Genomic DNA, 12,283 nt, shown 5'->3' with positions numbered 1-12,283 from the left:
GTTCAGTTATTCACAAATATTACTTATGATGTTTTTTGTAAAATTAATAAAAATTAGTGCTTTTGTTATTTGTGTTTTTTTATGTAACTTTGAAAATAATCAAGAAAAAAAGGAACTTGTGATTGGGCACTATGCTGATGATGAAAGCGGAGGTTTCATCTCTTCTAAAAAAAAATTCTTGTGGAATCTCGGCTGAGCATCTCTCTCTGGGCTTAAGCTAGAAGCTACTAATGTCTTTTGACGTATTGAACCTAGTTCTGTCTTCTGCAGAAAGGATCTTTTTGAGTCAGTTTTTCGTCTGTCTAGTCAGTTTTTTGACAGATTTTTACCTTGAACATCAGAATTTATTTGGTTGTAATGAGAAGCTTCAATAATTTAATATCCTATTTCTGAGTCCGGGGGCGCCATATTATCCTCAGAGGCATACTTGTTGAAATTTTTGACTATTTTGAATAAAATAGGTATCTCAAAATTTTAATCGATTTTCTCTGTGTAGGAAAAAAGTGTGGGAGGGGGTCTGGCTGCTCTCCAATCGCTTTCGATTCTTTAAAAGGGCACTTAAACTTGGTACACTAAAAGATGTTGAATGCACCTCAAAAATTACATATATTACCGTTTACAACTATGATATACAGCATAACAGTCCTTTGTCCACTTGGCTTTTCCATATATTATTTATAAAATTCCATATATATTATAAAAAGGATATAAAATCCAAAAATTTTAGTTTCTGTATTTCTTTTCAAATTTGTAAATTCCTCCTATTTTCGTATATTATTTGAAGACACTGGAAAGTGAGGTTGATCTTTTTCTTTTAGATTAATTTCTGTGGCAAGCATTAGTTTCTTAGTTACCTTGATTCTTTCTCTTCTAATTTTCTTTCCCCTGTTGTAAAATTGTGTCTTGAATAAATAAATTCTTTCTTTTTAACCACTGAGGAAAGCTGCCACCAGTTTTCCTTATTTGAGTAGTTATTCAAAGGGATCATTCTATTTGAGAAAGTTTCTATCAAGCCATCAGAAATTTTCACCTCCAATATGACACACTAGCCAGAATCGCATGGCTATTTGGGAGAATTCACGGTCTTTTGTCTGAAACTAGCTTAACGCAAGCGATTTTTTTCAAACAGCAATTTATTTTCAGGTTGGACCTGCAGGATCTCAATTTGGTATATTAGCAGCCCATTTGGTTGAAGTCATACACGCTTGGCATATATACAGAAGGCCCTGGAATGCCATAAAACTGCCTCTAATGACAATTTTCTCCCTATTTCTGATTGGTTTAATACCAATGGTTGATAACTACGCCCACTTTTTTGGTTTCCTCTCCGGCTTTCTTCTTTCATTTTCCTTGTTGCCTTTTATATCAATTGGAGACTATGATAGGAAGATCAAAGTCAGTTTAATAGTTGTTTCAATTTTACTTTATCTCGGGCTACTGACGTTATTAGTGATTGGGTTTTATATCTGGCCTATTGAGAACGATGCGATCCTGAAGTTTTTTGGATATTTTAATTGTGTGCCCGTTACGAACGATTTTTGTGCGGAACAAAATATACACTGGACTCCGAAGTTGTTCATTCTATGAATGCTGTTTTGTATGCGAAGTTCGATCCAGTGTGTGATTCGAAAAAGTGATCTCTTCCTCTTCTTTTATATTTTAGTTGTGCGTAGAAAAAGCTTAAACTGTTTTACTTCTAAAGTGAATATTAAAGCTGAACTTTAGTTATTCTTACCACGATAAAAGAAATCAAAGCATTAGTTAAATCAGTAACTAATTACGTAAATATTGTGATAAAAAGCACTAATCGAGAGACCCATAAAATTAAGTTATGATTTTCAGTTAAATTACAAAAAAGAATTACATATTCCTTATGTTTTGTATCCGCACTTACCTCACCCTAACTTTCGTATTTGTCATACCGTGTTTCCACCAATTGCATATATTTAGGGTTTAGAAGCCTAAAACTTTTTGAATATCCATAAAATTCTTGCATTTTACCTACGTTGACTATTTAATTTTAAAATGACCACCAGAAAACCCCTGGAGTGCTATCAAAGAAAGAAACAGAATTTCTTTTGTTTTTCACCTTAAGCAGGATTTATGTTTAACTAATAAAAACATACATTTAAAAAAAAATATATGTCGCTATGCCTGAATCCAAGGGATAAATGCTCGCGCTTTTTATAACAAGAAAGTTGTTGCTTGTCGTAACTGCAAGAACCAACTAACTTCCTAGCTGGTAGGGGAAATCAGCCATAATTGAAGAGAAGAATAAAATATATTTTCTATTATCTTAAAGAACTACCAGGTATACTAGTATGTACTATACGCCCAAATGAAGCCGCGTTATTATTCTATAATTTTCTACTCATCATTTCCTGTTTAAACTATAAAAAAGTTGGTCCTCCGTTTAGTTCAGAAGCATTATTGTTTGATTTTAACTCTGTAATATCAAAGGTAAGACACACACTATACTTCTGGGTACGGGATATATTTTGCAAATTTCAATAATTCTTTTTGGTTTATTGATATAGATGGCACTAAATTCACCACATTCTTTTATACATTCCCTAAAGAGAAGCTAGATAGAAATGAAAACATGGCATATTGGGTGTACCGTGTACCCAAATATTTGGTGTAGTGGTGAGAGTAAGCAAGATGCTTTAGATACCTTCGCAAAATCTTGATTAGCGCTCCCCCTCCCTGTCTCCCACAAAATTTTCAGGTTAAGTCTTAACAACAAAATTATCATTTATGAACAAATTTCGTCAATTATTAATCTATTTATTTTTTTATTATTTGTTAATTCATTATTTAAATTGTTTGATTATTATTAATTATTCTAATTTAATTAATATTATCGAAGTAGTTTTTATTTTTAGGTAATATTCATTAATACTACTGTCTATTAATGGTTCCTCTGCTTTATTTTTATAAAAATAAAATTTCTAAAATTAGAAAATGATTGCAGCCCTGGGATTATTTATTTGAAATCTTGCGCCCCTAATTTTTTTCTGCACCCCTAATATTTCTGGCCCGTGGCAAGTGCCTCTCCATCTCCCATAAAACTGCCTCTGAGTCTGCCTCTGAATTTTTTTTTTTTTTTTCAAAATGGTCAAATACCGCAAGAATTTCAAGCTTTATTGTGATACAACTTTTTCAGCAGTGACCACAATGGCATCTATGTTATAATTAGTATTTTGAAAGTTTATTTTTTAGATGGCACGAATGTTCAAAACTGTTCCTGTGGACGGTCTTGGGGCGGATTGAGCTAATTTTTAGCGAGACAGACTGGAGGTTGTATTTCAACAAATATGTATTCCTTTTTTTACCTACATCGTTTATTGTGTTTTGGACGCATCCATCATGTATGATATCATGCTATCCATATTATTATTTTGATTTTCCTGGGGAAAGAAGCTAGGAATCTGTATACCTGATTTTAAATAACTTCAAGTTCTATGTGTACCGAAATTAGCAAGCTATTGCCCCAAATTTAGATTCATGGCCTGACTCAGGTACCGAAGCACTGATTTTAGTTTTTACCGAAATTGATAACTACTATTTACCAGTGATCATGTCTGGTGTGGAAATAGTTTACATTACTAGCAAAATGTATCTTATTGACAAGCGTGTATCCAGAATTTCGTCAGGGGGGGGAGAGGACATCGAAAAATTTGTTTATATGCATTTTTGCTACGTTTTTATGAGTCGTAACAATATTTGGAGGGTATTCAAACCTGGTGACCCCCCTCCTGGATACGACCTTGCATACTAGTAATGCATATCTCACACGTGTTGTTTTCTTGCTGTGGGTGGGGTTGATAGTTTCATAAAGACGTATATTGCTAAAAGTCAGGGTTTCTTGCATTACTTATTTAAACTTAAGGGGTTAGCTGCCGAGTCAGCTGGCTTTAAGTCCAAAAGACATATCTTGTTTATTAATCAACTATAAGGAAGGTTACACACGAGATGGATAGTTACTTTAACATGAACTCTAAAATTGGCCTAGACAAGGTTTGTGCCACAAGAGAATTAGTTTAGATGTATTCTTCCTATTCAGCAGTATCATCAAAAGTGAATTTTTTTTTATCAAAATTATAAATCATTTATAAGTAACATTAAAAATAATTAAAAAAACACATATATAATTTAAAATACTTCGTAAACTCTACTTCAAACATATTTCAAAACATACGTAAGTTATACATCCTGTAACATATGATTCAAATGTACTTCAAATTCACAAGACAACTCTTCAAAATATTTATAAGTAACCCAAATTTTTATTACTTATCTTTAAGTTTGGTCTCCAAAACCGATGTTTTCTTTTAAACTAGATGAAATAATTAGTATTCAAAATCTACGTTTGGTTTTTACTCTTTATTGTTTTGTTGGGTTTTTTTCAGTATGTTTAACACTATTCCTTTTTTCTGTCTTTCTATTTATACGGTCTTAAATTGCAAATATGAAAGTGCTGTTTTTGTATGCCTGTTCATTTTTCTATTATAGGAAATATTTTACAATAAGCATTGTCTTCGTGATTTATACATTCAAATGTACATAGAATATTTGAAATAAATGTACAACGCAATTCTTGTCAGTATTTGTGGAATTTAATGAAATAGTTAAGATAAAGGATGTTTATTTCCGCAAAGTCTAGTTTGAAAGGATCTCTTAATTCTTCGTAAAATGTATAACAGTCTAGAAGATTATACTGCAGTTACGATTAACGTTTGAGATTACCACCTCAACTATTGTAGGTATAGTTTCTACAACTCTTTGGTTGACCACGACCAGTGGCCACAGCCCTCAACACCGAAAAGAGCCTTCTTCTTTAGATGCTAATAAAATCTTTTGCATCGTATTCACTAAGTTTATTTTTAGAATCAATTGTGTTTGTAATTTTCATTGATTCTTTAATCATGGATTTTCTGTTAAGGAAGTCATTAGTCTGATTGATTTTTCCCCTTACAAAGAAAATTAGTTTTATATCCTTGAATTTCCCTTTAAACCTGACAATTTCAAAGTTTTCGCGGAACTTCAGATTTTATATTTTTATTTCTCTAACTGAATTTATGGAGATTTTAATCGATAATTTATATCGATAGGAGATTGATTTATATCGATAGGAGATTAATTTATATCGATAGGAGATTTATAAATACAGAAACGAGGCTGACCACCTTTGAAAGTATGTGCTTTGTGTGCATATTTAATGTCGGCTTGCGACAAATAGTCGCAAAAGTCGCAAAAGTCCCCGAGGTTCGCCGGGAAACTGCGCTGCCGGGTATTTCTGGAGCATTAGAGAAAAAAAAACACTGGAATATTTTGGACACCTACTTCGGAAGAAGGAGTTGAGAATCCAGCACAAACTGCAGTCATGAGGACGTTGAGAGAGAGGGGGTAGAGAAATATGTTTAGCTGCTCGTACGACCGTCATCCCCGATGTTCTTATACGGCCCTCAAAATACGCCTCTGCATGATTGAGACCTCCCAATTATGGGAATAGCTTTAAATTATTAACGCATCTTCATTATGGAGATACGATTGCATTGTGGATATATCTCTATTATGGATGTGGTGACTCTATTATACAGGTGCCTTTGGATTACGGAGACAATTTAGTTATAAATAATTATGTCTTTTTACCTCAAAGTTGCCAGGATCACTCAAACAAGCTAAGTAGAATATGATGATCATCATGATGACTTGTTTTTTCATCAATTAATCACACATACAAAATCTACAAATATTTGGCCGAGAGACAAATTTTTCTTGCACAGATAAAAGTAAAGAAATAAATAGATGTTCAGTAAAATGAAACATATTATAATAATCACAAATAAGAAGAAAAAAAAACTCAGTACATATAAGGTTAATTACTCAACATTTCTCAGAAGAGGAAAATCAAGACTCGAGATAAACCCCAAATAAAAAAGAAAGCGATATTATTACTAACGATTCACTGGAGGAACAAGCCGCTTGAGGCCGTCACCGCGACGTACGCTCCTCCATCCCAATCTATTCAAAGCCTCCCTCTTTACATCCTCTCAACAATTTCCCTTAAATTTTTCCTTACGACGTCCTACCACCATATTCAGCTACGACCTGCTTTTGTTTGGCCAACCAGAACGATCTTTGGCAATTTTTCTTCGCAGAACGTGTCCTAGCCATCTCAACCTTCATTATAGTCCTATAAAGTGGAATTGAACCCCATTTTTCAAAAATAAAAAGTAGTAAAAGTAGTTGAGAATAGTAGAAAGCACACTTCACTGATTAAAGGAGTAAAACTAGACCTACGTTGCCTGGGCAACGTGAAGTGTTGCGGCAACCTTTGTCCGGCTTCGCCGATAAAAGTGTTGCGAGAGCAACACTTTGGTTTTGTTTCTTCGCTATCGGTTAAATTCTAAAGTTGTCAAAACTATCAAAGCATTCAAAACGGCATATTCAAAGCAGAACACGATCAGTAATCACATGATCAAGTTCTTCAGCGTTGAAAAAACAACAGCAAAAGAATATCGGAAGAAGGGACTAAATTGAGTTTGCAGCCAGTTGAACTTTATCCTTTTCAATCGTAGACATCGTGACCGATGGAAACTTGGAACATTATCTTATATAATCTAGTTGGTATTATAAAGCTATTCGTGACTTTTCAGGATCAAATACCATAGATGTGCACCAATTTGCACAAATTTTTAGCCTCTGATGAACCTCCTCTAGCAACCGATTCTTACTTACAAGTCCCTCTCCCGTGATATACATCCAAGTTCACCGGAAACAAATAATGGGTACACCAACTAGCAAAAGTTGCAAACCCCTTGTCGCTGAAGTCATTGTAGCCTAACAGCCGATTATTACTTACAACCCCCTACATGTCTTACAATCGGGAACCAAGTTGTTCTTACCATCAATTACACCAGAAACAGATAATAGGTACACCAATCAGCAAAAGTTGCAAACCCCTCATTGCCAAAGATGATTATAAGCTAATAATCGACTGTTGCTTGGAAGTCCCCTACATATCTCACAATTGGTATCGGCCTATTTTTGGTTCAAGTGTGTACCTTACCACTGAAGTTGTCAACCCCTTGAAACTTTCAAACTGTTGTATGTCATGAAGGAATTTTTGTAACAAAAAATGGATGACATATTCCTTGATCAGATCATCAAGGTCTATCGATTGTCATTGAAAAAAAAAATTCTATCTGTCTTAGTTCAAAAGTTGACTTTTTTGCCGGAGGCCAACTTTCTAACACCACCACTTAGAAAGGAGCAAAGGATAAGCTCTAATTTCTTTAGCAATGAGAGAACTTTTAAAGTTTAAGATACCTGATACCATTTCTCTATTGCAATCCCAAGTAGAAAAAAAAAGAATGGTAAAGTCAGCTGAAATCACGAACAGAAATGGCTAGAAACAATAGATGGCAGCACTTTCGGACCCGTGGGAAAATCGCACTTTTGTTTCTGTAAATTTTTCTATTTATCACTCAAAGAAGATATATTGGCTGTGGGGCCGGGGAACTACCGCATATATTTAACAATTATAGATTTTAGTCCATCTTCAATTTGAAACTGGTGCCTGCCTGCTTGCCTGCTAGAACGGAGCTTTCCACTCGAAAGCAGAAACATGGTTTGATGAAACGAAAGCTTGGCTGCACAACTTGAGATACTCCTCTCTGACATAGGCTATATAACTCCACTTCACTTCGCACGCCATAGGCTCTGGCTCGAGGACAAGCAAAAACCATCATTTTTGGCCCCAGGCAAGAGTTCTACGGAGCTTTCCAAAATGTAATGTCATATTCATCAATCCGGCCTGAGGTCCACACTTTCCGTAAAAACCGCACAGGTTAGACCCTTACCAGTTTCCAGGAATAAGCTGAGATCGGCGGCATAGGAAAAAAAAAAAAAAAAAACCGGGACAAAACCAAAGTGTTGCTCTCGCAACACAATTATGTGAAGAAGCATGAATTGTAGCTAGGAAAAGCTAATGGCAATATAGATAGAATATGCTCATCTCACCCCTTTCAAAATATTTCTCACCCCTGCGACATTGAAAGATCGCTGTATCAGAAAATGACACTGAATATCCAACCCAAGGTCCTATTACTTCATAACATTTCCTAGATACTATAGAATAGAATAGTTTTATTTATTCAAGCAATCGTAGTTGAGAATAAAGTTCCAACTAATGGCGCTAGTACTTAAAGAACACAAGAAAAAAAATACGAGGGTATTACTTATTAAACGCTGACATATAAAAAGGAACAAACGAATTGGCGAAACGGTTTGTTCTTGGAGTAGGCAATTCCAGTGTCACTTTGCTAGTCAACCTTGTGTTTATTTTATTCCTCATAACGGGTCGTAGTATCTCTCTATGTTTTCCGCTGCTAAGAAGAAACTGGCAAAATTTACTCGATCAACCACAAACAACCTTCGTGAAGGAACGGTAGCTGTAGGACAGATAATGCCGATTCATAACTTGCATATGCGTCTGAAAGAATAACTTTGAATCTTTTTTTTTGTAGTGAATCGAGCTGATCGAGAATACTCGAGAATTGGTTGGATGTATGAAGATAAGCCGGGTTTAGTTGGGACAGATAAACCAAAACAACGTAGTAAGATAAAGGTACGTATCCACCGTTTACCTTTTTAGTAATTGTATCAACATGAGTGCTAAAAGAGCAGTCAGCGCTAAATATGACATCGAGAATTCCAGCCCAAAGATACACTAGGATATGGTGAAGGATGACTGATAAAGTCCTTTTTAACAGGATTAAAGCGAACGATTTGGATTTTTCCTTCGTTAATTTGAAGGCTGTTGATAGTACATTGATCTTTGAAGTTGCTCATTATTGCATCATTGAATTGGGGAACTATCTCGGAGTTTTCAATGAGATATTTCAGAAAAACTGACAAGTCGTCTACGTACTTAAGTCCTCAAACTCAGAAAGGACAAAGTTTATAACTGCTAAAAATAATAGCGCTGCAAGTTTCGTGCCTTGTGGAGTGCCACACGTGAGCCCAGCCCATTCTGAGTTCGTGTCTCTAGAGAAAAGACTGTAGACGCACTGGAAGCGTTCTTGTAAAAAATTGACCATTAAGAGGAGAATATTCATGCGTGCAACCATTCCATGTAAATTTGATATAGCTATGAAATGGCGAATAAGGTTAAGGACTTTTTGGTAATCCACTAGTAGGAGATCAACAATTGCACTCCCTTGGTCAAGCCACTCGACAATAAGGAGATAAATTCTCACTAAATAAACAGTTGTGCTGCTTTCTTTCAAGCATCCGTACTGATATGGGGCAATAGAAGAGAAACCTGTGACATCAGCTCGTGGTATATATACGTTTCTACCACCTTAGACACGTTCAGGGTTATTGAGATAGGTCAGAGTTGACCAAAATATTTTGGAACCTTCACTTTAGATATGGCGCGAACGTAAGCTCTTTCCAAGCACTAGGGTAACACTTGCTCTTGGAAACACTGGTTAATAATGGAGGAGAGTGACTTGGCAAAAAATAGCGAACTTACGTAATAACTTTAAAGGAAACTCGCCAGGGTAGGACTCACAGTTCCTCCTCAGCTTCTGAAATTCCTTGTAAAGGGCAAACTTGGAAACTTCATCTACATCATCAGTTTCTGCTAAAGTAATGAGAGACTTGATATCCGAACTGGTCATTGACGGTAAGTTGATACAGATGCCAACAAAAAAGGTGTTCACTTCCGTAGCCGATAACAAGGTACTATCCTTTTTTAATACCCTTAAGTCACTAGGCGTCACTTTACCAGCAAGTCTTTTTACTGACGAATGCCATTTGTGTGGATCCGTCGTAAGTAAGGGCATAATTTTTTCCTTCACATATTGCCTTTTCGCTCGCCTGTTCAGTTTGACAATATGGTTCCGCAACTTTGCTGAAACAATTGTACCGCCATTGACGGTGCCCGAAATACACAAATCTTTGCATATTTCTTATGCTCAGATTATGTATTTTGTAATCACTTAGAAACTGCTTTCTTCATGTAGATGAAATATAGATGGCAGTAAATAACCCCTATTACTGTAAGATATCTATCTAAACCCAGTTTTTAGTCACCATATTTTGGTTACGTGTCCCCCCACGGAGTGATTCATAGCATTATCTGTTTTTGTAGTCCCCAAGACAAATTTTACAACCACGCACACACAAAAAAAATTGAAAAATTAACGTTTTCGTAATTATTTTTGAAAGTTTGTAAACCTGATTAAAAATTCATGTTTAATTTCGATGATATTAATGAATTAGAACTATTCATATAAACGAATTCACTTATGGCACTAATCCTGTTTAGGGCGATTCCAATTCAATCCAACTATCCATCTCACCTAGAAAAATTTAATTTAGTTTATTTAATTAATAATTAAGGCGCGGCTTCTGTAATTAAATTGAAGTCAGTTGACTCAATAGCTAACTTATCAAACAGTTCGTGGTAACTAACTGTAGTAAGGAGAGATCCGGCTCAATAGTAAACGAAACTCTAAAAAACGGAATTTTTACGACAGTAGTTACATCAAAAGGATTGCATTTTAATGCTGATTGTAAATATGTAAGTTTAATTAAGTTTAGAATTACTCATCAAAAGTTACGAGTCTGAAAAAATTTGCCTCATTTTAGAAAATAGGGGAAAACACTCCCTAAAAGTCCTACGATCTTAACAAAAACCACACCATCAGATTCAGCATATCAGAGAACCCTAGAGTAGAAGTTTCAAGCTCCTACCGACAAAAATGCAAGTTACAAACTTTGACCAGTGTTTACATATAGTAATGGTTATTGGGAAGTGTACAGACGCTTTCAGGGGGAATTTTTTTGGTTGTGGGGGAGGGGGTTATGCGGGGGAAATTTCCATGGAGAAATTTGTAATGGGGGAAGAAAATTTCCATGAAGGGGGGACAGGATTTTTTAACATTTTTCTCAAAGAACAATGAAAAAGTAAATATGAAAAGTTTTTTCAACTGAAAGTAAGGAGCAGCATTAAAACTTAAAACGAACAGAAATTATAATTGCATTAACATATGAGGGGTTCGCCTCCTCCTAATACCTCGCTCTTTACGCTAAAGTAATTTTATTGATTTCAACTATTTATTCTACGGCCTTTATGATGCAGGGGTTATTCTTAAGGAATAAGGACAAAATTTAAGCTTTTATAAAGAGCGAGGTATAAACGAGAGGGTGAACATCCTCATATACGTAATAAAAAGAATTTAGAAGCTCGTTACGTAAGTTAATTCGTAAGTTACGTATATTTTTACTAATAAAAACTTTCGTTAAAAATTAAAAGTTCTAGTTGCCTTTTTAAATAACCAAAAAAAATGGAAGGTACCTAGGCCTACTCACCCGCTCCTTTTTTCTCAAAACAGTCCGACCAAAACTATGAAAAGCCATTTAGCCATAAAAATAAATTAATATGCAAATTTCATTTTAATTTCATGTGTGGAGAGCCAAAATCAAAACATGCATAATTCAAAAACGTTCAGAAATTAAATAAAAAAAAACAAGTTTTTTTAACTGAAGGTAAAGAGCAATATCAAAACTTAAAATGAACAAAAATTTAAATTTTTGTAAGTCAGTAATTCTAATATTTTCCCAGAACTTTAGAGTATTTGGTCTCTCCTCAATAAATTGAAATAGATTGTGTTCTCTGTATAATTTTTAGTAAATTTTTTCTGATCTCCTAAGAATTTCATATATCAATTGAAAAAATACGATTTTGATAATACTTCATAGTTGAGTTCCGTCTGCCAATTTACATTTTTACATTTAATTTACATGTAAATAATAACTCAGAGGACTTTGCCTTTCCATTTACAAAATCTAACAAATGTTTAACAAATATAACACATTAGATATTATTTTAAAATATTATGACTGTTTAATCTATAATTTTATTTGTTAAACTTAAGTTTACTTCGTTTTTTAGTTTGAAAACATATTGAAAATTGGTTACGAATTGTTGAAAAAGGACAGTTTCCCTATTTTTAAGCAAGCTTAGATTCAACCTAAGAAAAAATCTACGTAACAGCATAATTTTGGCTCAGTAGATGGATTTGTAACTAATGAATCCAATTATGTAAGTTTTTTTTGCAATTTATTGCTGCAGACCCTAATACACAGGAAATACTTAGGGACAAAGTGACTCCTTCTCTTTTTTCTTTTCTTTTTTTTCTTTATTCAGATCAATAAAAAGCATTCTTCCGTTTTTCTAGAAATGAGAGAGGGTACGTTCTTGCTC

The 12,283-nt window shown here is 34.5% G+C and overlaps 1 protein-coding gene across 1 annotated transcript in view; it reads left to right on the top strand.

Annotated features, from left to right (window-relative positions):
- LOC136027296 (inactive rhomboid protein 2-like) overlaps positions 1-4,607 on the top strand; it is a 51,857-nt gene extending 47,250 nt beyond the window's left edge. Inside the window, exon 5 of the mRNA XM_065704405.1 lies at positions 1,144-4,607. Within this exon, the coding sequence (XP_065560477.1) occupies positions 1,144-1,587 (444 nt within the window). The 3' untranslated portion in view covers positions 1,588-4,607. The remainder of the gene's footprint in view (positions 1-1,143) is intronic.
- Positions 4,608-12,283: the final 7,676 nt, after the last annotated feature.

Source organism: Artemia franciscana, chromosome 1 (assembly GCF_032884065.1).
Source record: "Artemia franciscana chromosome 1, ASM3288406v1, whole genome shotgun sequence".
NCBI lineage: Eukaryota > Metazoa > Arthropoda > Branchiopoda > Anostraca > Artemiidae > Artemia > Artemia franciscana.
This window is presented reverse-complemented; position numbering and strand designations above follow the sequence as displayed.